Source organism: Oncorhynchus nerka, linkage group LG12, assembly GCF_034236695.1.
Source record: "Oncorhynchus nerka isolate Pitt River linkage group LG12, Oner_Uvic_2.0, whole genome shotgun sequence".
NCBI classification, from domain to species: domain Eukaryota; kingdom Metazoa; phylum Chordata; class Actinopteri; order Salmoniformes; family Salmonidae; genus Oncorhynchus; species Oncorhynchus nerka.
This window is the reverse complement of record NC_088407.1, coordinates 14,700,759-14,727,349: the sequence shown is the minus strand read 5'-3', so window position 1 is coordinate 14,727,349 and position 26,591 is coordinate 14,700,759. Positions and strand designations below refer to the sequence as shown.

At 46.1% G+C, this 26,591-nt stretch overlaps 1 protein-coding gene across 1 annotated transcript in view; it reads right to left on the bottom strand.

Annotated features, from left to right (window-relative positions):
- Positions 1-21,639, bottom strand: part of LOC115122314 (diacylglycerol kinase delta-like) — a 94,953-nt gene extending 73,314 nt beyond the window's left edge. The window contains exons 1-3 of the mRNA XM_065025258.1: positions 21,504-21,639; positions 20,776-20,890; positions 17,481-18,529 (exon numbers count right to left, since the gene is read on the bottom strand). Coding sequence (XP_064881330.1) covers positions 17,481-17,669 — 189 coding nt within the window. The 5' untranslated portion in view covers positions 17,670-18,529; positions 20,776-20,890; positions 21,504-21,639. The remainder of the gene's footprint in view (positions 1-17,480; positions 18,530-20,775; positions 20,891-21,503) is intronic.
- Positions 21,640-26,591: the final 4,952 nt, after the last annotated feature.

The following is a 26,591-nucleotide window of genomic DNA, read 5'->3' as shown; positions in this document are numbered from 1 at the left end:
ACCGTATTATAATCTCCCACCATAATAATAGATCCATTCGTTGATTGTGAGCTCAATAAATTATTATATAGTACCAGTCAAAAGTTTGGACACACCTATTCATTCAAGGCATTTTCATTATTTGTTTTACTATTTTCTACATTGTACAATAATAGTGAAGAAAACAAAACTATGAAATAACACATACGGAATCATGTAGTAACCAAAAACGTGTTAAATATATTTTAGCTTTAGATTCTTCAAAGTAGCCACCCTTTGCCTTTATGGCAGCTTTTGGTCTATGAGTAGGTGTGTCCAAATTTTTGACTGGTACTGTATATATATTTTCGAAGAAGTGTGGATTATCATAATTTGGCCCATATAGATTAATTAGCCAGATCTGTTTTTGGTCCAATTCCTTGAGGATCTGTTGGACAATTTGCACAATTGTCTCAAAATTGTTGTTAATTCATATAAAAATCAAATCGGAAAGACACGTAAACAAAGGAATTAGCGTAGCCGGCGCTACACAAAACGCAGAAATAAAATATAAAACATTCATTACCTTTGACGAGCTTCTTTGTTGGCACTCCTATATGTCCCATAAACATCACAATTGGGTCTTTTTTTCGATTAAATCAGTCCATGTATACCCAAAATGTCCATTTATCTAACCCTAACCCTGTCTAACCCTCAGAATGCCTCAGATGACCGAACTGACATCATATTCATTAAGTACCAACGCATATTTTCAACTGGTTGGATTACCAAAATATGGTTCCTTTCCCCCCACTTTTTGATGTTCCCAGACTCTATATGTTTAACAAAAAAATCTAAATCAAATGTATTTGTCACATACACATGGTTAGCAGATGTTAATGCGAGTGTAGCGAAATGCTTGTGCTTCTAGTTCCAACAATGCAGTAATAACCAACAAGTAATCTAGCCAACAATTCCAATTCTACCTTATAGACACAAGTGTAAGGAGATAAGAATATGTACATAAAGATATATGAGTGAGTGATGGTACAGAGCAGCATAGGCAAGATACAGTAGATGGTATTGAGTGCAGTATATACATATGAGATGAGTATGTAAACAATGTGGCATAGTTAAAGTGGCTAGTGATACATGTATTACATAAGGATGCAGTAGATGATAGAGTACAGTATATACATATACATATGAGATGAATAATGTAGGGTATGTAAACATTATATTAGGTAGCATTGTTTAAAGTGGCTAGTGATATATTTTACATCATTTCCCATCAATTCCCATTATTAAAGTGGCTGGAGTTGAGTCAGTGTGTTGGCAGCAGCCACTCAATGTTAGTGGTGGCTGTTTAACAGTCTGATGGCCTTGAGATAGAAGCTGTTTTTCAGTCTCTCGGTCCCAGCTTTGATGCACCTGTACTGACCTCGCCTTCTGGATGATAGCGGGGTGAACAGGCAGTGGCTCGGGTGGTTGTTGTCCTTGATGATCTTTATGGCCTTCCTGTGACATCGGGTGGTGTAGGTGTCCTGGAGGGCAGGTAGTTTGCCCCCGGTGATGCGTTGTGCAGACCTCACTACCCTCTGGAGAGCCTTACGGTTGTGGGCGGAGCAGTTGCCGTACCAGGCGGTGATACAGCCTGACAGGATGCTCTCGATTGTGCATCTGTAGAAGTTTGTGAGTGCTTTTGGTGACAAGCCAAATTTCTTCAGCCTCCTGAGGTTGAAGAGGCGCTGCTGCGCCTTCTTCATGATGCTGTCTGTGTGGGTGGACCAATTCAGTTTGTCTGTGATGTGTACGCCGAGGAACTTAAAACGTACTACCCTCTCCACTACTGTCCCATCAATGTGGATAGGGGGGTGTTCCCTCTGCTGTTTCCTGAAGTCCACAATCATCTCCTTAGTTTTGTTGATGTTGAGTGTGAGGTTATTTTCCTGACACCACACTCGGAGGGCCCTCACCTCCTCCCTGTAGGCCGTCTCGTCGTTGTTGGTAATCAAGCCTACCACTGTTGTGTCATCCGCAAACTTGATGATTGAGTTGGAGGCGTGCGTGGCCACGCAGTCGTGGGTGAACAGGGAGTACAGGAGAGGGCTCAGAACGCACCCTTGTGGGGCCCCAGTGTTGACGATCAGCGGGGTGGAAATGTTGTTGCCTACCCTCACCACCTGGGGGCGGCCCGTCAGGAAGTCTAGTACCCAGTTGCACAGGGCGGTGTCGAGACCCAGGGTCTCGAGCTTGATGACGAGCTTGGAGGGCACTATGGTGTTAAATGCCGAGCTGTAGTCGATGAACAGCATTCTCACATAGGTATTCTTCTTGTCCAGATGGGTTAGGGCAGTGTGCAGTGTGGTTGAGATTGCATCGTCTGTGGACCTATTTGGGCGGTAAGCAAATTGGAGTGGGTCTAGGGTGTCAGGTAGGGTGGAGGTGATATGGTCCTTGACTAGTCTCTCAAAGCACTTCATGATGACGGAAGTGAGTGCTACGGGGCGGTAGTCGTTTAGCTCAGTTACCTTAGCTTTCTTGGGAACAGGAACAATGGTGGCCCTCTTGAAGCATGTGGGAACAACAGACTGGGATAGGGATTGATTGAATATGTCCGTAAACACACCAGCCAGCTGGTCTGCGCATGCTCTGAGGGCGCGGCTGGGGATGCCGTCTGGGCCTGCAGCCTTGCGAGGGTTGACACGTTTAAATGTTTTCCTCACGTCGGCTGCAGTGAAGGAGAGTCCGCAAGTTTTAGTTGCAGGCTGTGTCAGTGGCACTGTATTGTCCTCAAAGCGGGCAAAAAAGTTATTTAGTCTGCCTGGGAGCAAGACATCCTGGTCCGTGACTGGGCTGGTTTTCTTTTTGTAATCCGTGATTGACTGTAGACCCTGCCACATACCTCTTGTGTCTGAGCCGTTGAATTGCGACTCTACTTTGTCTCTATACTGACGCTTAGCTTGTTTGATAGCCTTGCGGAGGGAATAGTTACACTGTTTGTATTCGGTCATGTTTCCAGTCACCTTGCCCTGATTAAAAGCAGTGGTTCGGGCTTTCAGTTTCACGCGAATGCTGCCATCAATCCACGGTTTCTGGTTTGGGAATGTTTTAATCGTTGCTATGGGAACGACATCTTCAACGCACGTTCTAATGAACTCGCTCACCGAATCAGCGTATTCGTCAATGTTGTCGTCTGACGCAATACGGAACATATCCCAGTCCACGTGATGGAAGCAGTCTTGGAGTGTGGAATCAGATTGGTCAGACCAGCGTTGAACAGCGTCAACCCCTTTTGAGTTTCTTTGCCCATAACAAACAAATATTCCTCCCTCCCAGTCCTTTTTTCCACCCAACCTTACCTATATTTGTAGAGTGAGTTTCTTGTAAACAATAGAGATTATATTCTTTCTCATTATAGGTAAAAATGTACCTTTTTATGATATGCTAAGCCATTACAATTGTAATTGGCTATTCTTTTTTCCCCACTTACCATAATGATACCCAAGTTTACATGAACATGTTTGTCATTTAGCAGATACTCGAGACTTAGTAGTGAGTGACATTTTCAAACTTCTTTGTGGTGTCAATTATACTTACCACAACTGTGGAGTGTTATAGGGGCAAAAAACAAAATGTGCCCCCAGGGGGGGACCCAGGACCGAGTTTGGGAAACACTGCTATACAGTGATGAGTAATGGCATTAAAATACTACCACAAACCTGAAGTCAGCTGTATACAGATATAAGTCACAGCTTCAGAAATAGAATCAAATCTAGACAGATGAGACAGAGATAGACGGTTTGGAAAGGGGAATGCATGAGCGGTTAGTACACACGTAGAGCACGTAAGTGTGGCCATGCTCTGTGGTAACAGAAGAAGTACAATCTTATCACTCCATCGCTCTCTCTTTCTCTCACTTTCTCAATTTCCCCTCTATACTTCAAAGTAACGGGGACCCACATGGCAGTCTCACAGAATGCACCTGCTGCTACAGCCTCCCCTCTTCCCATTACTTTTGGAGGGACCCTTCTACGACACACACACACACACACACACAGAGCAGGTAAACCTTAAAAAACAGTTAGTCCGTTTAAATCTACTTCCCCTTCTCTTTACACTGACAATCAGTGGTGTAAAGTACTTAAGTAAAAATACTTGAAAGTACTACTTAAGTATTTTTTGGGGGTGATATTTATATTTAAACATATCAAAATATATTTGAGATTCTTCAAAGTAGACATCCTTTGCCTTGATGACAGCTTTGCACACTCTTGGTACTGTAGCCATCCTTTGCCTTGATGACAGCTTTGCACACTCTTGGTACTGTAGCCATCCTTTGCCTTGATGACAGCTTTGCACACTCTTGGTACTGTAGCCATCCTTTGCCTTGATGACAGCTTTGCAGCCATCCTTTCTTGATGACAGCTTTACACTCTTGGTACTGTAGCCATCCTTTGCCTTGATGACAGCTTTGCACACTCTTGGTACTGTAGCCATCCTTTGCCTTGATGACAGCTTTGCACACTCTTGGTACTGTAGCCATCCTTTGCCTTGATGACAGCTTTGCACACTCTTGGTACACTCTTGCCTTGATGACAGCTTTACTGTAGCCATCCTTTGCCTTGATGACAGCTTTGCACACTCTTGGTACTGTAGCCATCCTTTGCCTTGATGACAGCTTTGCACACTCTTGGTACTGTAGCCATCCTTTGCCTTGATGACAGCTTTGCACACTCTTGGTACTGAGCCATCCTTTGCCTTGATGACAGCTTTGCACACTCTTGGTACTGTAGCCATCCTTTGCCTTGATGACAGCTTTGCACACTCTTGGTACTGTAGCCATCCTTTGCCTTGATGACAGCTTTGCACACTCTTGGTACTGTAGCCATCCTTTGCCTTGATGACAGCTTTGCACACTCTTGGTACTGTAGCCATCCTTTGCCTTGATGACAGCTTTGCACACTCTTGGTACTGTAGCCATCCTTTGCCTTGATGACAGCTTTGCACACTCTTGGTACTGTAGCCATCCTTTGCCTTGATGACAGCTTTGCACACTCTTGGTACTGTAGCCATCCTTTGCCTTGATGACAGCTTTGCACACTCTTGGTACTTGCCATCCTTTGCCTTGATGACAGCTTTGCACACTCTTGGTACTGTAGCCATCCTTTGCCTTGATGACAGCTTTGCACACTCTTGGTACTGTAGCCATCCTTTGCCTTGATGACAGCTTTGCACACTCTTGGTACTGTCGCCATCCTTTGCCTTGATGACAGCTTTGCACACTCTTGGTACTGTAGCCATCCTTTGCCTTGATGACAGCTTTGCACACTCTTGGTACTGTAGCCATCCTTTGCCTTGATGACAGCTTTGCACACTCTTGGTACTGTAGCCATCCTTTGCCTTGATGACAGCTTTGCACACTCTTGGTACTGTAGCCATCCTTTGCCTTGATGACAGCTTTGCACACTCTTGGTACTGTAGCCATCCTTTGCCTTGATGACAGCTTTGCACACTCTTGGTACTGTAGCCATCCTTTGCCTTGATGACAGCTTTGCACACTCTTGGTACTGTCGCCATCCTTTGCCTTGATGACAGCTTTGCACACTCTTGGTACTGTAGCCATCCTTTGCCTTGATGACAGCTTTGCACACTCTTGGTACTGTAGCCATCCTTTGCCTTGATGACAGCTTTGCACACTCTTGGTACTGTAGACATCCTTTGCCTTGATGACAGCTTTGCACACTCTTGGTACTGTAGCCATCCTTTGCCTTGATGACAGCTTTGCACACTCTTGGTACTGTAGCCATCCTTTGCCTTGATGACAGCTTTGCACACTCTTGGTACTGTAGCCATCCTTTGCCTTGATGACAGCTTTGCACACTCTTGGTACTGTAGCCATCCTTTGCCTTGATGACAGCTTTGCACACTCTTGGTACTGTAGCCATCCTTTGCCTTGATGACAGCTTTGCACACTCTTGGTACTGTAGCCATCCTTTGCCTTGATGACAGCTTTGCACACTCTTGGTACTGTAGCCATCCTTTGCCTTGATGACAGCTTTGCACACTCTTGGTACTGTAGCCAGCTAACATTGAACCTCGTTGGCTTGCGTTCCGCTACCTGCAGATTCATGCAGGGTAGTAATGTCATTGGGGCGGCAGGTAGCCCCTGAACAAGGCAGTTAACACACTGTTCCCCGGTAGGCCGTCATTGTAAACAAGAATTTCTTGCTGACTGACATGCCTAGTTAAATTAAATAAATAAATGTACGAGTTGGGATAATGGTTCATAGCTAGCGAGCTACTTGTCGAAACGAAAGACTCCACTGTGCCAGTAACCGTTTCACTGTATCGTTTAAACCTTCTGTATCCTGTGCATGTGACAGATACACTTAGACTTTATTTGATATAGTGTGTGTTTACCAGAGGCGGTAATGAGAAGAACAACATGACCTGCACCAAAGTCAATTTAGGATATAACGTTAGGCCAACGTGACGGTGTGCAAGTTCTACAATTCACTGGTAGAATGCCCTGCTTTTATTTTCTATAATTAGCCATTAACTTGTAAATAATGATTTTATTGAGAGTTTGTTTTCCTGTAATAACGAATACAAATCAGTTAAAAGTAAAGACGTTGTCAGCTATATGATATGGTCATTATTTGAACTGGCTAGCCAGCTAACTTAACGTTAGCGTAGCTCTTAACGTTAGCTAGCTCGCTAACAAGATAACAACACACCAAAACATAGTTTAGAAAGTTGCGTTTAGTTGCCTGGTTGATTTAAACGGATGGGTTTATTGATATTATGTCTACAGACATGTCGATAAAAGTAGTATAAGTCTTTGAATCTTTGGTAATGTTTAGTACACTACCGTACTCACTAGCACATGGCCTCACATGTGAATACTTAAACAGATGGGTGGAGCTAAGGATTAAGAGGGCGTGAACGGTGCTGAATGAGTGTAGATGAAGAAGAGCTCCCCAGTAGGTGTATCAACAACAAAAAAGTGGCGTTACAAGTTTATCAACTTGAAAAGCAGAATTACTTCCCCATTGTTCCTCAACTGTAGTTTATAATATACCATTTTCTAGCTCTGAGTACTTTCACTTTTGATTTGTAAGTATATTTAAAAACAATACTTTTTTTTTTTTACTCACATGGTACATTAAATGTGTGACTTTCCCTTGAGTTTCTACACAGGGCAGTCAGACTTGTGTGTTTGTAGTGGCCTACAGGACTACATTGGCATGTGTTCAGAACCTAGGACATCTCATCTCATCAGGCTAATGTTACACACTGAAATCTCCCTATTCCCCACATAGTGCACTACTTTTGACCAGAGTCCCTTGGGCACTTCATAGGTAATAAGGTGCCATTGGGGATGTGAGAGAAAGAAAAAGAAACAGAGGGAAAGGGAGACAGAGGTAGACACAGAGAGAGAGCGGGGTAGAGGAAGAAGGAAAGAGAGAGAGGTAGACACAGAGAGGTAGAGGAAGAGAGAGAGAGAGGTAGACAGAGGTAGACACAGAGAGAGAGAGAGAGAGGTAGAGCGAGAGAGAGAGAGAGAGAGAGAGAGGGGTAGAGCGAGAGAGAGAGGGGTAGAACGAGAGAGAGAGGGGTAGAACGAGAGAGAGAGAGAGGGGTAGAACGAGAGAGAGAGAGAGAGAGGGGTAGAACGAGAGAGAGAGAGAGAGAGGGGTAGAACGAGAGAGAGAGAGAGAGAGAGGGGTAGAAACGAGAGAGAGAGAGAGAGAGGGGTAGAACGAGAGAGAGAGAGAGAGAGAGAGAGAGAGAGAGAGAGGGGTAGAACGAGAGAGAGAGAGAGAGAGAGAGAGAGAGAGGGGTAGAACGAGAGAGAGAGAGAGAGAGGTAGAACGAGAGAGAGAGAGAGAGAGAGGGGTAGAACGAGAGAGAGAGAGAGAGAGGTAGAACGAGAGAGAGAGAGAGAGAGAGAGAGAGAGAGATAGAACGAGAGAGAGAGAGAGAGAGAGAGGGTAGAAACGAGAGAGAGAGAGAGAGGGGTAGAACGAGAGAGAGAGAGAGAGAGAGAGAGAGAGGGGTAGAACGAGAGAGAGAGAGAGAGAGAGAGAGAGGGGTAGAAGAGAGAGAGAGAGAGAGGGGTAGAAAGAGAGAGAGAGAGAGAGAGAGAGAGAGGGGTAGAACGAGAGAGAGAGAGAGAGAGAGAGAGGGTAGAACGAGAGAGAGAGAGAGAGAGAGGGGTAGAACGAGAGAGAGAGAGAGGGGTAGAACGAGAGAGAGAGAGAGGGGTAGAACGAGAGAGAGAGAGAGGGGTAGAACGAGAGAGAGAGAGAGAGAGAGGGGTAGAACGAGAGAGAGAGAGGGGTAGAACGAGAGAGAGAGAGAGAGAGAGAGAGGGGTAGAAAGAGAGAGAGAGAGAGAGAGAGAGAGAGAGAGGGGTAGAACGAGAGAGAGAGAGAGAAAAGGAAGAGAAAAAGGGTGATTGGACCACAGCCCAACAAGATTAGAGAGGTTGACAGGAGGCGGAAGAGAGAGAGACAGACAGACGACTGTGTACCTCACCCTAACATGATTTGAAAGTTCTCTCTTCTCTCCTCTCCTAATATGATGGTTTTAAAGCAAACATCCTTCCTCTGCCAACCTTTGTTTTTTGTTTTCAAGAGTTACTCATCACTTTTTTGGCTGCTATTTAAAGGGACAGTCCACTCAAAATACAACCTAACATGACTATGCTGCTATTTAAAGGGACAGTCCACTCAAAATACAAGCTGACATGATTTTCACCTTGGCTTTAGCCGATTCACCAAAGACAGATTTCCCAAAAACATCAATCCCTCCATCCCTCCCTCCATCGTTAGCATGGTTACAGTTTCTAGGTGTTCACATCCAGCTGAGAGGCAGATATAGCCAACCAGAGACATCAAGTTATTTCTCTGCGGAAAAAGCCCTGCTCCATCTCCTTCTAACCACCTCACAGAGGAGGAGGGAGGAGAGGGGCAATCCTGGGCTGTGTGTCTCTCATCAATATAAAGCCATTGTAGAAAGATCTATATTAGAAACAACAATGGAGTGTATTCATTAACTATTGGCCTCCCTCTCCTCTCTCTCTCGTACACCCTGTGTCTGCTAGAGGGAAGGAGACCAGTAAGCATCTCCCTCTCTCAAGTCTCTTTCTCCCTCTCTCTCTGGTCTATCTTATTTTCTATTTCTCTCTTTTCTCTGAGGTAATAGCTAAGCATACAGCCTGACCCCCTCCCAAACTGCCTTAGTGAGTTTTACCAGGAAAACTAACACCAACTCAGACTCCAAAAAGAAATTAACTTCCCTCCACTAACTAATCAACCAGCTATTCTGTGTGTCGGTCGGTCTGTGTGTCTGTGTGTGTGTGTCGGTCTGTGTCGGTCTGTGTGTGTGTGTCGGTCTGTGTGTGTGTGTGTGTGTGTCGGTCTATGTGTGTGTGTGTCTGTGTGTGTCGGTGTGTCGGTGTGTGTGTGTATGTGTGTCGGTGTGTGTGTGTAGGTGTGTGTGTGTCGGTGTGTGTGTGTGTAGGTGTGTGTGTGTGTAGGTGTGTGTGTGTGTAGGTGTGTGTGTGTGTGTCGGTGTGTGTGTGTCGGTGTGTGTGTGTAGGTGTGTGTGTGTGTGTCGGTGTGTGTGTGTAGGTGTGTGTGTGTAGGTGTGTGTGTGTGTAGGTGTGTCTAACCCACTAACAAAAACCTCAGAATTGTTTCTTCCTGTCAGTGTTCTATTTCCAGTAAGTCAGTTATAAAACAGAAACCAACTGACATTACTATACTGACCCCTGACCTCTAATCCCTAGAGAGAGAGGTCAGAGGGAACAACTGACTCTTCTTACATACAGTTGAAGTCAGAACTTTACATACACTTGGGGTGGAGTCATTAAAACTCATTTTTCAACCACTCCACAAATGTCTTGTTGTTTAGGACATCTACTTTGTACAGGACACAAGTAATTTTTCCAACAATTGTTTACAGATGGATTATTTCACATATAATTCACTGTACATACACTAAGTTGACTGTGCCTTTAAACAGCTTGGAAAGTTCCAGAAAATGATGGCATGGCTTTAGAAGCTTCTGATAAATTATATCAAAGAGCCATCCACACCTGTGGATGTATTTCAAGGCCTAACTTCAAACTCAGTGCCTCTTTGCTTGACATCATTGGAAAATCAAAAGAAATCAGCCAAGACCTCAAAAAAAAATGTAGACCTCCACAAGTCTGGTTCATACTTGGGAGCAATTTCCAAACGCCTGAAAGTTCCACATTCACCTGTACAAACAATAGTACGTAAGTATAAACACCATGGGACCACGCAGCCGTCATACCTCTCAGGAAGGAGACACGTTCTGTCTCCTAGAGGTGAACGTACTTTGGTGTGAAAAGTGCAAATCAATCCCAGAACAAAAGCAAAGGACCTGGTGAAGATGCTGGAGGAAACGGGTACAACTTTTTTGAGAAATGTCCTCTGGTCTGATGAAACAAAAATAGAACCGTTTGGCCATAATGACCATTGTTATGTTTGGAGGGAAAAGGGGGAGGCTTGCAAGCCGAAGACACCATCCCAACCATGAAGCATGGGGGTGGCAGCATCAAGTTGTGGGGGTGCTTTGCTGCAGGAGGGATTGGTGCACTTCACAAAATAGATGGCTTCATGAGGGAGGAAAATCAGGTGGATATATTGAAGCAGCATCTCAAGACATCAGTCTGGAAGTTAAAGCTTGGTCACAAATGGGTCTTCCAAATGGACAATGACCCCAAGCATACCTCCAAAGTTGAGGCAAAGTTGCTTAAGGATAAAGTCAAATTATTGGAGTGGCCATCACAAAGCCCTGACCTCAATCCCATAGAAAATGTGTGAGCAGAACTGAAAAAGCGTGCGCGAGCAAGACCTACAAACCTGACTCAGTTACACCAGCTCTGTCAGGAGGAATGGGACAAAATCCATCCAACTTATTGTGGGAAGCTTGTGGAAGGCTACCCAAAACGTTTGACCCAAGTTAAACAATTTAAAGGAAATGCTACCAAATACTATGTGTATGTAAACTTCTCACCCACTGGGAATGTGATGAAATAAATAAAAGCTGAAATAAATCATTCTATCTACTATTATTCTGACATTTCACATTCTTAAAATAAAATGGTGATCCTAACTGACCTAAGACAGGGAATTTTTACTAGGATTAAATGTCAGGAATTGTGAAAAACTGAGTTTAAATGTATTTGGCTAAGGTGTATGCAAACTTCAACTGTATAGTCTAGTCGGGGTGTGTTGGCCATATATCACAAACCCCCGAGGTGTCTTATTGATGTTATAAACTGGTTACCAATCAATTTGAATACAATACTTGTAATTCCTCAGGACTTTTAACGTAAATGTATTCACTCTCTCCCTCCAGCCAATCCTGTTGTCAGTTCAGTTGGAATGGGCTTTATTTATCACACTTCACCTTGTTCTACGGACGATTCCGGAAAGTGTCATTATATATTCTTTCTGAAGCTCGTTCCTTTCTCTCCCTCCCTCTCTCAACCCAGTGTCTCTCTCTCTCATATTATTACTTTGCCTGTGTGCCAACATCACACACTCTCTCCATGCAGGCACTTGAGGATGGAGATTAGAGGACAGGTGTTGGGAAGAGTGAGTCTCTCTCACACACACACACACACACACACACACACCCTGTAATTGGCAGGTATGTATTTTCAGCTTGTGAACTTCTGTCCCACTTCCTTCCAGATATATCAAGAGTGTGTTCCAAATGGCCCCTATTCCCTAGATACTTTATGGTCAAAAGTAGTGCACTATATAGGGAATAGGGTGCCATTTGACACATATACACACACTGCATAGTTCAACAGGTTTTAGTTTTGAATTGACCATAATTGCTGTACATTACTTTGAAAGACTCTTACGTGTGTGTGTGTGTGTGTGTGTGTGTGTGTGTGTGTACGGTTTCCTGTTTGAAGAGGTTTCTAAGGAGCTGATGAAAAAACAGACACTATTTTTAGAGTAAGACAGAAAGAGAGAGTAAGACAGAAAGACAGAAAGAGAGAAAGAAACAGAAAGAGAGAGACAGAGAAACAGAGAAAGACAAAGAGAAATAGAGAAACAGAGAAAGACAAATAGAGACAGAGGAAGTGAAAGACTTAAGTTCCTTCCTGTTGTTGTTATGTTCTTTTTATAAATGGACTACGCCTGTCTGTTTTGTGTGTGTGTGTGTGTGTGTGTGTGTGTGTGTGTGAGAGGGGGGGGGGGGGTTGTGTTGTTATGTCCTTCTTGTAAATGGTCTATGCCCGGAGAACATAGTTGATATAAAACAGAAAACTCAGAGGACTAAAAAAGATGACTAATAATTAAACAGACAAGGTGCTGCTGTCTAGCAATCAATCGATCTTTCTCTCTCTCTCTCTGTCTGTCTGTCCATTGGTTCCTCAATCTATCCCTTGCTGCCTCCATCCATTTGTTGATGTCTAAAATGATAGCATTCCTAATGCTAATCTGTTGATGGATGAGGTACTCTCTAAAGGACAGAATCATAGCTATTTTAGGTGATAGATAGTCACTAGATATAGGCCCATGTTGACTCCATTCTTGATACACACGGGAAACTGTTGAGCTTGAAAAACCCAGCAGCGTTGCAGTTCTTGAACACAAACTGGTACGCCTGGCACCTACTACCATACCCCGTTCAAAGGCCCTTGTCCTTTCCATTCACCCTCTGAATGGCACATACATGGGGAGAACAAGTATTTTATACACTGCCGATGTTGCAGGTCTTCCTATTTACAAAGCATGTAATCGGTCATTTTTTATCATAGGTACACTTCTGTGAGAGACGGAATCTAAAACAAAAATCCAGAAAATCACATTGTATGATTTTTAAGTAATTAATTAGCATTTTATTGCATGACATAAATATTTGATACATCAGAAAAGCAGAACTTAATATTTGGTACAGAATCCTTTGTTTGCAATTAAGGAGATCATACGTTTCCTGTAGTTCTTGACCAGGTTTGCACACACTGCAGCAGGGATTTTGGCCCACTCTTCCATACAGACCTTCTCCAGATCCTTCAGGTTTCGGGGCTGTCACTAGGCAATACGGACTTTCAGCTACCTCCAAAGATGTTCTATTGGGTTCAGGTCTGGAGACTGGCTAGGCCACTCCAGGACCTTGAGATGCTTCTTACGAAGCCGCTCCTTAGTTGCCCTGGCTGTGTGTTTCGGGTCGGTCATGCTGGAAGACGCAGCCACGACCCATCTTCAATGCTCTTACTGAGGGAAGGAGGTTGTTGGCCAAGATCTCACGATACATGGCCCCATCCATCCTCTCCTCAATACGGTGCAGTCGTCCTGTCCCCTTTGCAGAAAAGCATCTCCAAAGAATGATGTTTCCACCTCCATGCTACACGGTTGGGATGGTGTCCTTGGGTTTGTACTCATCCTTCTTCTTCTTCCAAATATGGCGAGTGGAGTTTAGACCAAAAAGCTCTATTTTTGTCTCATCAGACCCCATGACCTTCTCCCATTCCTCCTCTGGATCATCCAGATGGTCATTGGCAAACTTCAGACGGGCCTGGACATGCGCTGGCTTGAGCAGGGGGACCTTGCGTGCGCTGCAAGATTTTAATCCATGGCGGCGTAGTGTGTTACTAATGATTTTCTTTGAGACTGTGGTCCCAGCTCTATTCAGGTCATTGACCAGGTCCTGCCGTGTAGTTCTGGGCTGATTACTCACCTTCCTCATGATCATTGATTGAGGTGAGATCTTGCATGGAGCCCCAGACCGAGGGTGATTGACTGTCATCTTGAACTTCTTCCATTTTCTAATAATTGGGCCAACAGTTGCTGCCTTCTCACCAAGCTGCTTGCCTATTGTCCTGTAGCCCATCCCAGCCTTGTGCAGGTCTACAATTTTACCCTGATGTCCTTACACAGCTCTCTGGTCTTGGCCATTGTGGAGAGGTTGGAGTCTATTTTGAGTGTGTGGACAGGTGTCTTTTATACAGGTAACAAGTTCAAACAGGTGTAGTTAATACAGGTAATGAGTGGAGAACAGGAGGGCTTCGTAAAGAAAAACTAACAGGTCTGTGAGAGCAGGAATTCTTACTGGTTGGTAGGTGATCAAATACTTGTCATGCAATAAAATGCTAATTAATTACTTAAAAATCATACAATGTGATTTTCTGGATTTTTGTTTTAGATTCCGTCTCTCACAGTTGAAGTGAACCTATGATAAAAATTACAGACCTCTTCATGCTTTGTAAGTAGGAAAATCTGCAAAATCGGCAGTGTATCAAATACTTGTTCTCCCCACTGTATACACAGTCTCCGGGATGCTGCCCTTCTTGGTAGAGTTGCAAAAAGCCATATCTCAGACAGGCCAATAAAAAGAAAAGATTAAGATGGGTAAAAGAACACAGACACTGGACAGAGGAACTCTGCGTTGAAGGTCAGCATCCCAGAGTCGCCTCTTCACTGTTGATGTTGAGACTGGTGTTTTGTGGGTACTATTTAATAAAGCTGCCAGTTGAGGACTTGTGAGGCGTCTGTTTCTCAAACTAGACACAAATGTACTTGTCCTCTTTTTCAGTCGTGCACCGGGTCTCCCACTCCTCTTTCTATTCTGGTTAGAGTCAGTTTGCTCTGTTCTGTGAATGGAGTAATACACAGCGCTGTACGAGATCTGCAGTTTCTTGGCAATTTCTCACATGGAATAGACTTCATTTTTCAGAACAAGAATAGACTGACGAGTTTCAGAAGAAAGTACTTTGTTTCTGGCCATTTTGAGCCTGTAATTGTAGTACAGGGAAGTATATATATATATATATATATATATATATATATATCCATGTCTCCTTCACTTCCCTGTCTGATTCTACCCTGAATCTAATGTGTTCTCTAATATTAAGTTTCTCTGAAATAGATGAGAGAGAGAATATGAATTGTCTGATTATCTCTGCTCTGTCAGAGATACGAAGCAGAGACAGATCCTTATCAAGTACAGGCTGAGTGACCAATTGTCAATAGAAACCGGCAGATATAAAAAGACATGGCTTCTCAAAGAGGAGCGTGTATGTGGTCACTGTACGACAGGGGAGGTAGAGACAGAGATGCACTTTCTCCTTTACTGTGAGAAATATTCCTCACAAAGAGATTCATTATTCACAGGAATTACTACATTTATGCCAAATGTTATCTTATTAAACCCAGGGAAAAACTAAAAAATACTCATGGGCGAAGGAGCAATGCCTCCTCTTGCAGCCAAATATGTATTTGCCTGCCGTAGCCTGAGGGACACTGAATAATAACATCTGCATAGTAAACAGTAACTTACGAATGAATAGTTCTAGTCCAAATCAGCCTATAGTTGTCGGTAAGGCCAAATCACTGGGTCTATGAATAGGTTAATCTGGTCACATGACCACAGGTAAACACGATCTAATTATCATATATATGCAAACGCACACACACACACCATTTTAGGCATGACATGACTCCATGCATCTCAGTGCAAGAGGCGTCACTGCAGTACCTGGTTCTAATCCAGGCTGCATCACATCTGGATTGTGATTGGGAGTCCCACAGGGCGGCGCACAATTGGCTACCAGCAATCAATAGACGTTGTCCCTGACTGCAGGAGATTTAAGAGTACCTGGACCAAGACAGACAGACGAACCATCTCATTTGGGATTTGACCAACAATGAGTCACTGATTGAATCAGAAGTCTTAGGAACAAACACAACCATGACAACGACATATAGGTGACAGGTATTGATTAATGATGAACTATGACAGGGATCATCAACTAGATTCAGCCACAGGCCAATGTTTTCTTGATCAGATGGTCAGGGGGCCAGAAGATAATTCTAAATCATTTGTAGACATCAAATTCACAGCAAGAAGCCCAAACAGATATAATAGACTACACATTAATTTCAAAAATTTGCTTAAGTTTGTAGACAATAACTACTCTTTATTATGTGTGGGAATACTTGGAGATAGATTTCCAAAATTAAAATCACTTGTAGCTGATTTCCTGTTTTTACACTCTTTAAATAAATACATCTAGAGTTTTTTGCTTAGAAAACTTGGCGGGCCAAATAAAACCACCTGCGGGCCGAATTTGGCACGCGGGCCACCTGTTGGGGAACCCTGATCTATGACTACCAATCAATATCTGTTACAATTCAACCCAGAAATCACTGTCAATGTTTGACCAACCTCAAACAAAGGTTTATGTCTTATTCAACAATACATTATTAATAATTTACTACGCGAGTGTGTGTGAGAGACGCGAGTGTGTGTGAGAGAGGGAGTGAGAGAGAGAGTGAGAGAGAGTGTTTACAAATCAGTACACCTACAGTAGGCCTACTATCCTAACCAGGATCAATTCCCCAGTTAAAGACATGCTCCTGAACTTTGGCCACTAATTAGCATTTTTAAAACCTCCCGCTTTGGGCTGGACATGTCAATGTGTAGTTCATACATGCATAATCTATGAGCAGAATTACTGTTTTACCTCAATTAGCCACAAAATCCCTCGTTTGAAAGCAAATGTTTTTCTGGAAACTGTGCTATACCATTTTTCCTACATTTCCCCCATCGTGGACCAGCCCCCTAGCAAGTCGAGTTCAACCAATGAGCTTTAGCCCCTCGCCATTTGAGTGATAGCTAGCAAGATGCACACACAGCATCGTGAAAGAGAGAGCAATGTACATATCTACACATAAACTGGGTCTACAAAACATTAGGAACACCTTCCTAATATTCAGAGCGTTCCACAGGGATGCCGGCCCATGTTGACTCCAGTGCTTCCCACAGTTATGTCAAGGTGGCTGGATGTCCTTTGGGTGGTGGACTATTCTTGATACACATGGGAAACTGCTGAGCGTGAAAAACCCAGCAGCGTTGCAGGTCTTCACTCACTCAAACCGGTGCGTCTGGCTCCTACTCCCATAACCTGTTCAAAAGGCACTTCAATATTTTGTCTTGCCCATTCACCCTCTGAATGGCACACATACACAATTGATGTTTTAATTGTCTCAAAGGCTTTAAAATCCTTGTTTAATCTGTCTCATCCCCTTCATCTACAGTGATTGAAGTGGATTTAACAAGTGACATCAATAAGGGATCATAGATTTAACCTGGATTCATCTGGTCAATCTGTCACGGAAAGAGCAGGTGTTTTTAATGTTTTGTACACCCAGCGTATGTGACTTAGTACGCAATTTCCGTGGACCACTTTTGGCTCGTGAGTGCTATTTTCAGAACTACTGGCTAAAAAAGTATACAAAAGTACTGTATAATCTCTTTAAGGGCTTCCACAATTTTAAAGTACCAACTCACTCAGAGGGTCCTTAGTTGTAAAAGTACCGGAGAATCTCTTTAAGCTCTCATGATGAAGACACAAATAGGCCTATAGTACCACAGCATAATGAAGCAAAACACAACAGATCTCACTACTGTACGTGTGTACACTGTATGCGTTTGTCTATTTGCATTCTTGTCTATCCTACCTTGGCACGTAGCTGCCCCGATGTGGACACCTTTCGGATTAGCTTCTGCTCCGTCTCATCTGGCTCTCCGTCACTATCGGAGCTCTCTTCACCGGGTTCGGGCTGCGCAAGGTGGTCAGTTTCCAATGATGAGTGAGACTCCTGTGGTTCTTGGACGTATAGGATATTCGGATTCAGTTTGGAAGCCATGATGGTGGCTGTTTAAAGGGAAAGGACTTGGGAGAGGGAGGACTGAAGGAAAGGACTTGGGAGAGGGAGGACTGAAGGAAAGGACTTGGGAGAGGGAGGACTGAAGGAAAGGACTTGGGAGAGGGAGGACTGAAGGAAAGGACTTGGGAGAGGGAGGACTGAAGGAAAGGACTTGGGAGAGGGAGGACTGAAGGAAAGGACTTGGGAGAGGGAGGACTGAAGGAAAGGACTTGGGAGAAGGAGGACTGAAGGAAAGGACTTGGGAGAAGGAGGACTGAAGGAAAGGACTTGGGAGAAGGAGGACTGAAGGAAAGGACTTGGGAGAAGGAGGACTGAAGGAAAGGACTTGGGAGAAGGAGGACTGAAGGGAAAGGACTTGGGAGAAGGAGGACTGAAGGGAAAGGACTTGGGAGAAGGAGGACTGAAGGGAAAGGACTTGGGAGAAGGAGGACTGAAGGGAAAGGACTTGGGAGAAGGAGGACTGAAGGGAAAGGACTTGGGAGAAGGAGGACTGAAGGGAAAGGACTTGGGAGAAGGAGGACTGAAGGGAAAGGACTTGGGAGAAGGAGGACTGAAGGGAAAGGACTTGGGAGAAGGAGGACTGAAGGGAAGGACTTGGGAGAAGGAGGACTGAAGGGAAAGGACTTGGGAGAAGGAGGACTGAAGGAAAGGACTTGGGAGAAGGAGGACTGAAGGAAAGGACTTGGGAGAAGGAGGACTGAAGGAAAGGACTTGGGAGAAGGAGGACTGAAGGAAAGGACTAGGGAGAAGGAGAGGGAGAAGACAATGTGACGTGTGTGACCAGACTCTCTTCTGTCTTCAATCTTCGCGCTTTGTAAGTTGACCTAAGGCGACAGGTTCTGAAAAGATGGATGATCAATATTTGATTATTAAGGAAAAGTGCCAGTTGACAGTTAGGTAGTTGGAGTTTTAAATATCCTGGTATTTTGTCTGGAAAGCTGGACAGTTTGAAATGTCTCGTATGGCAGTTAACGTTCATCAGTTTGAAATGTCCTCGTCCACAACTTGTGCCACTCTCACTCTTCGGGGTAAGGCATAGGGACTGTCCCATCGTGTAAATTCATCACCACATTGACTTCATGCGAAAGGCTTAGCTGGCTGACTCATTCAGTGCTAACGTAATGTTAGCAGGCTGGTAGTAGGGCTAACGTTAGCAGGACAGTGGGGCTAACGTTAGCAGGACAGTGGGGCTAACGTTAGCAGGACAGTGGGGCTAACGTTAGCAGGACAGTGGGGCTAACGTTAGCAGGACAGTGGGGCTAACGTTAGCAGGACAGTGGGGCTAACGTTAGCAGGACAGTGGGGCTAACGTTAGCAGGACAGTGGGGCTAACGTTAGCAGGACAGTGGGGCTAACGTTAGCAGGACAGTGGGGCTAACGTTAGGCAGGACGTTAGCAGGAGTGGGGCTAACGTTAGCAGGACAGTGGGGCTAACGTTAGCAGGACAGTGGGGCTAACGTTAGCAGGACAGTGGGGCTAACGTTAGCAGGATAGTGGGGCTAACGTTAGCAGGATAGTAGGGCTAACGTTAGCAGGACAGTAGCAGGATAGTAGGGCTAACGTTAGCAGGACAACGTTAGCAGGACAGTGGGGCTAACGTTAGCAGGACAGTGGGGCTAACGTTAGCAGGACAGTGGGGCTAACGTTAGCAGGATAGTAGGGCTAACGTTAGCAGGATAGTAGGGCTACCAACCTTGCAAATAGATTTGTAACAATACATTCATGAAATATTTGCATGTAAGTTTGGTGAAAATGAAATTGAAACCATTAGTCATGGGTGCAAACGATTTTGGTTAAATTTGAAGTTCCACATCGGAAGTTATTTTTGTTGGAGATTTACATTATAGGGAATAGCTTGGTTTACAGCATCCTACTTACAGTTCAAGTAGGATGAGTTTACATACATCTTAGCCAAATATATTTAAACTCAGTTTTTCACAATTCCTGACATTTAATCCTAGTAAAAATTCCCTGTCTTACGTCAGTTAGGATCACCACTTCATTTTAAGAATGTGAAATGTCAGAATAATAGTAGATAGAATGATTTCTTTCAGCTTTTATTTATTTCATCACATTCCCAGTGGGTCAGAAGTTTACATACACTCAATTAGTATTTGGTAGCATTTCCTTTAAATTGTTTAACTTGGGTCAAACGTTTTGGGAAGCCTTCCACAACCTTCCCACAATAAATTGGGTGAATTTTGGCCCATTCATGCTGACAGAGCTGGTGTAACTGAGTCAGGTTTGTAGGCCTCCTTGCTCTCACACACACACACTTTTTCAGTTCTGCCCACAAATGTTCTATAGGATTGAGGTCAGGGCTTTGTGATGGCTTCTCCAATACCTTGACTTTGTTGTCCTTAAGCCATTTTGTGACAACTTTGGAAGTATGCTTGGGGTCATTGTCCATTTGGAAGACCCATTTTCGACCATGCTTTAACTTCCTGACTGATGTCTTGAGATGCTGCATCAATATATCCACCTAATTTTCCAATCTCATGATGCTATCTATTTTGTGAAGTGCACCAGTCCCTCCTGCAGCTGAGGTCTTGGCTGATTTCTTTTGATTTTCCCATGATGTCAAGCAAAGAGGCACTGAGTTTGAAGGTTGGCATTGAAATACATCCACAGGTACACCTCCAATTGACTCAAATGATGTCAATTAGTCTATCAGAAGCTTCTAAAGCCATGACATCATTTTCTGGTATTTTCAAAGCTGTTTTTTAAATGCACAGTCAACTTAGTGTATGTAAACTTCTGACCCACTGGAATTGTGATACAGTGAATTATAAGTGAAATAATCTGTCTGCAAACAATTGTTGGAAAAGTTACTTGTGTGAAAAGTATAGTTTGTTAACAAGAAATGTGTGGAGTGGTTGAAAAACGAGTTTTAATGACTCAACCTAAGTGTATGTAAACTTCAGACTTCAACTGTAGTACATCACACACACACACAAAAATCCAACATGACTGATCAGTTGTATGTAATAACTCCAGAATAGAAACGTGAGGTTTAATTGCATTGGGACTTTTGATGCTTATACTAATGCAAATCCATATGTGGTAATGTTTTCTACCTACATACCGTTTAAGACAGTTGTTGGGCGAAACTGTCACTGGTTGACTTCTGTTTTCGTTCTTTGCTGGTTCCTCTTTATTTTCCATCAATGGATGTTTGTTGTGGTGAAGCCAAATCCACTCTATTTCGTTCAAACATACACACATCGCATTAACATCTGTAGTTGTCCCTTATAAGCCTTATCACAATAAAACAAATAGTTGATATGTATCTGTGGTTACCTGCAGTAGCTAATACAACACTTGATTGTCACGGGTCTCAATTTCCTTAGTTTCAGCTTTCTGAATTTAACCGACGTGTTGCTAGCCTACTGTAGCCAAACGCAGTAGGTACTAAACATATGATACAGTAGGGTTAAACGGATCGTTAAAAAGAAACGAAACGGATTTGTCTGTAACATCCATTGCTTCTACTGGCGCTTCTGCCAGCTGGCGGCTCACGAGTGACAACGTCTGATCATTCATTCTATGATAACGCTGCAGGCAGACGTGGCATACACGAAACACGGATGTCAATTACATTAATTAATGAGTTAATCTATCAACTCATTCATGAATTTATTCTGTTCACTGGCGACGCTCAGTCAAAACCGTTTCGATTCTAAAGCTTTACAAACCCCATCGTCAAAATCCGGTGGGCTACGCGAGCCTCGTTCAAGGATCCCGTGGAACCAACACCGGATCAAGCGTTGATGCCATGCATCTGTATTCTACCGGGGCCGATGAAATATTTACCTCCGTTCCGGTGGTCTACAGCGGCGTCTCCCACTGCTTCTGCCCGGCCTGGGTGCCTGTCTTTCTGCTTGAATCCTGCCACACGACTGAGCTGTCACATTTCTGCTTCTCTCGCTCTACTGTCACAGGAAAACACTTTACGCGCATAGCATCGGAGGCGATTTGATTGAATCAGGTGGGTGGGAGGGGAGGAAAAGAGCGATAAGAGGGCAGAGGAAGGAGGGTGATTTTGGCGTAAAAACAGCCCTTAGGCCCCCTGGGCCTTATTGATTAAGTGTGGCCTACATAGGACAACTTGTATGAATAACCTTTAGGCTACTCATTATCCAGTATGGTAAAAGGCTTTACCTCTTAAATTGTTGTTTGTTTTTTGACATCAACGTTTCGTCAAACCTTTCCAGACTGTTAAAGTCCATATTGTATTACGATAGTACTGTATCGTGTTACCTGTTCCCATCTGCAATCGGAACCTAAAATCAATGGCTCCCTTGATCAGCACACAGACACGCACACACACATACCAGATACACACACGTCTATCTCCTCTCTCTCTCTCTCTTTCTATCTCTCACTCTCTGTCTCTCTCTCCTCTCTCTCTCTCTCTTTCTATCTCTCACTCTCTGTCTCTCTCTCACTCTCTGTCTCTCTCTCTCACTCTCTGTCTCTCTCACTCACTCTCTGTCTCTCTGTCTCTCTCTCACTCTCTCTCTCTCTCACTCTCTGTCTCTCACTCACTCTCTGTCTCTCTCTCACTCTCTCTCTCTCTCACTCTCTGTCTCTCTCTCACTCTCTGTCTCTCTCACTCACTCTCTCTCACTCTCTGTCTCGCTCTCTCACTCTCCGTCTCTCTCTCTCTCTCCCCTTCTCTCTCTCCTCTCTCTTTCTCTCTCTCCTCTCTCTCTCTCTGTCTCTCTCTCCCCTTCACTCTCTCTCTCTCTCTCTCTCTCTCCCCTTCACTCTCTCTCTCTCTCTCTCCCCTTCACTCTCTCTCTCTCTCTCTCTCCCCGTCTCCATCTCTCTCTCTCTCTCTCTCTCTCCCCTTCACTCTCTCTCTCTCTCTCTCTCCCTTCACTCTCTCTCTCTCTCTCTCTCCCCGTCTCCATCTCTCTCTCTCTCTCTCTCTCTCCTCTTCTCCGTCTCTCTCTGTCCCTGGCACCAATGGTAGATATACTGTAGGCTACACACCGTTGTGAGTCATCTGTCTTCAAATTGATACTGGTATGCTACTTCCTTTCTTCCAGTGGTTGCCCCTGACAACGTGGACCTAGTGGATTTGGGACATGGTAGCACAATCACATCTGACAGGCCCTTAATAACGTGAAAACAGGGACATAGTGGAGCTGGGACATGGTAGTATAGTCAGCTGTGACAGTAAGACAAAAAGGAGGTTGGTTCTCTCTCTCTCTCTTTCTTTTAGCCTTTTAGGTCTTTCTTGTTTCCCGAGACAGAGGTAAGGAGCTAAGGAGGTAAGGAGTTGACCAAGATCTGAAAATAGGATACCTAGGTCACACAGAAACTCACACACAAGCACACACCAGATTGGAAATGATTGACAATAATGTTTTAACATCGTGTGGCTCTTTGCTGCCCTCTAGTGTTGATGGTCTGTTGTACATTTACTGCCTCATTGAACATATTGGAAATACTGCCTATGACTTTAATTGTGTGTATGTGTGTGTTTTCTTACTCAGTCGGTGGTCTCAACTTACTGTTGTGAGTTGGAATAGTAGAAAACACAAGGTGTCATTTCTAAATTTGGTTCCTCATCAACTGTTTTCTCCCGTTATGTCAGTCACTGATAGTCACTCAATTAGCCACGTCAGCTGCATTGTTTTTACATTGCTAAGTTAGTCTAGTGGCCAGCTATCTAAACTTGTAGTAATCATGATTGAATTAGCTCCCAGTGGCCCCCATTGATTTCGCTGATCGTTGACACTCAGATATCAAATGAAAAACTTCAAACAGCTCACTTTGTTCTCCACTCCTTGGCAAAATTAGTAGAATGAGGGGTTGGTGACGGAGGATTATTGGTGGGGTTGGTGACGGAGGATTATTGGTGGGGTTGGTGACGGAGGATTATTGGTGGGGTTGGTGACGGAGGATTATTGGTGGGGTTGGTGACGGAGGATTATTGGTGGGGTTGGTGACGGAGGACTATTGGTGGGGTTGGTGACGGAGGACAATTGGTGGGGTTGGTGACGGAGGATTATTGGTGGGGTTGGTGACGGAGGACAATTGGTGGGGTTGGTGACGGAGGACAATTGGTGGGGTTGGTGACGGAGGACAATTGGTGGGGTTGGTGACGGAGGACAATTGGTGGGGTTGGTGACGGAGGACAATTGGTGGGGTTGGTGACGGAGGACAGTTGGTGGGGTTGGTGACGGAAGCCTGTTGGTGGGGTTGGTGACGGAGGCCTGTTGGTGGGGTTGGTGACGGAGGCCAGTTGTAGGGGTTGGTGACGGAGGACAATTGGTGGGGTTGGTGACGGAAGCCTGTTGTAGGGGTTGGTGACGGAGGCCTGTTGGTGGGGTTGGTGACGGAGGCCAGTTGGTGACGGAGGACAGTTGGTGACGGAGGACAGTTGGTGGGGTTGGTGACGGAGGCCAGTTGGTGACGGAGGCCTGTTGGTGGGGTTGGTGACGGAGGACAGTTGGTGGGGTTGGTGACGGAGGCCAGTTGGTGGGGTTGGTGACGGAGGCCTGTTGGTGGGGTTGGTGACGGAGGCCAGTTGGTGGGGTTGGTGACGGAGGACAGTTGGTGGGGTTGGTGAAGGAGGACAGTTGGTGGGGTTGGTGACGGAGGCCTGTTGGTGGGGTTGGTGACGGAGGATTATTGGTGGGGTTGGTGACGGAGGATTATTGGTGGGGTTGGTGACGGAGGACAATTGGTGGGGTTGGTGACGGAGGACTATTGGTGGGGTTGGTGACGGAGGACAATTGGTGGGGTTGGTGACGGAGGATTATTGGTGGGGTTGGTGACGGAGGACAATTGGTGGGGTTGGTGACGGAGGACTATTGGTGGGGTTGGTGACGGAGGACAATTGGTGGGGTTGGTGACGGAGGACAATTGGTGGGGTTGGTGACGGAGGACAATTGTTGGGGTTGGTGACGGAGGACAATTGGTGGGGTTGGTGACGGAGGACAATTGGTGGGGTTGGTGACGGAAGCCTGTTGGTGGGGTTGGTGATGGAAGCCAGTTGTAGGGGTTGGTGACGGAGGACAATTGGTGGGGTTGGTGACGGAAGCCTGTTGTAGGGGTTGGTGACGGAGGCCTGTTGGTGGGGTTGGTGACGGAGGCCAGTTGGTGACGGAGGACAGTTGGTGACGGAGGACAGTTGGTGGGGTTGGTGACGGAGGCCAGTTGGTGACGGAGGCCTGTTGGTGGGGTTGGTGACGGAGGACAGTTGGTGGGGTTGGTGACGGAGGACAGTTGGTGGGGTTGGTGACGGAGGCCTGTTGGTGGGGTTGGTGACGGAGGACAGTTGGTGGGGTTGGTGACGGAGGCCAGTTGGTGGGGTTGGTGACGGAGGACAGTTGGTGGGGTTGGTGACGGAGGCCTGTTGGTAGGGTTGGTGACGGAGGCCAGTTGGTGGGGTTGGTGACGGAGGACAGTTGGTGGGGTTGGTTACGGAGGCCAGTTGGTGGGGTTGGTGACGGAGGCCAGTTGGTGGGGTTGGTGACGGAGGCCAGTTGGTGGTGTTGGTGACGGAGGACAGTTGGTGGGGTTGGTGACTGAGGCCAGTTGGTGACGGAGGCCAGTTGGTGGGGTTGGTGACGGAGGCCAGTTGGTGGGGTTGGTGACGGAGGCCAGTTGGTGACGGAGGACAGTTGGTGGGGTTGGATTTGAGGCCAGTTGGTAGGGTTGGTGACGGAGGCCAGTTGGTTGGGTGACGGAGGCCTGTTGGTGGGGTTGGTGACGGAGGCCAGTTGGTGGGGTTGGTGACGGAGGCCAGTTGGTGGGGTTGGTGACGGAGGACAGTTGGTGGGGTTGGTGACGGAGGACAGTTGGTGGGGTTGGTGACGGAGGCCTGTTGGTGGGGTTGGTGACGGAGGACAGTTGGTGGGGTTGGTGACGGAGGCCAGTTGGTGGGGTTGGTGACGGAGGCCTGTTGGTGGGGTTGGTGACGGAGGCCTGTTGGTGGGGTTGGTGACGGAGGCCTGTTGGTGGGGTTGGTGACGGAGGACAGTTGGTGGGGTTGGTGACGGAGGCCAGTTGGTGGGGTTGGTGACGGAGGGCCAGTTGGTGGGGTTGGTGACGGAGGCCAGTTGGTGGGGTTGGTGACGGAGGCCAGGTTGGTGGGGTTGGTGACGGAGGCCAGTTGGTGGGGTTGGTGACGGAGGCCAGTTGGTGGGGTTGGTGACGGAGGCCAGTTGGGGTGACGGAGGCCAGTTGGTGGGGTTGGTGACGGAGGCCAGTTGGTGGGGTTGGTGACGGAGGAGGCCTGGGGTTGGTGAGGGTTTGGTGACGGGGGCCAGTTGGTGGGGTTGGTGACGGAGGCCTGTTGGTAGGGTTGGTGACGGAGGCCAGTTGGTGGGGTTGGTGACGGAGGCCTGTTGGTGACGGAGGCCAGTTGGTGGGGTTGGTGACGGAGGCCAGTTGGTGGGGTTGGTGACGGAGGACAGTTGGTGGGGTTGGTGACGGAGGCCTGTTGGTGGGGTTGGTGACGGAGGCCAGTTGGTGGGGTTGGTGACGGAGGCCAGTTGGTGGGGTTGGTGACGGAGGACAGTTGGTGGGGTTGGTGACGGAGGCCTGTTGGTGACGGAGGCCAGTTGGTGGGGTTGGTGACGGAGGCCAGTTGGTGGGGTTGGTGACGGAGGCCAGTTGGTGGGGTTGGTGACGGAGGCCAGTTGGTGGGGTTGGTGACGGAGGCCAGTTGGTGGGGTTGGTGACGGAGGCCAGTTGGTGGGGTTGGTGACGGAGGCCTGTTGGTGGGGTTGGTGACGGAGGACAGTTGGTGGGGTTGGTGACGGAGGCCAGTTGGTGGGGTTGGTGACGGAGGCCAGTTGGTGGGGTTGGTGACGGAGGCCAGTTGGTGGGGTTGGTGACGGAGGCCAGTTGGTGACGGAGGCCAGTTGGTGACGGAGGACA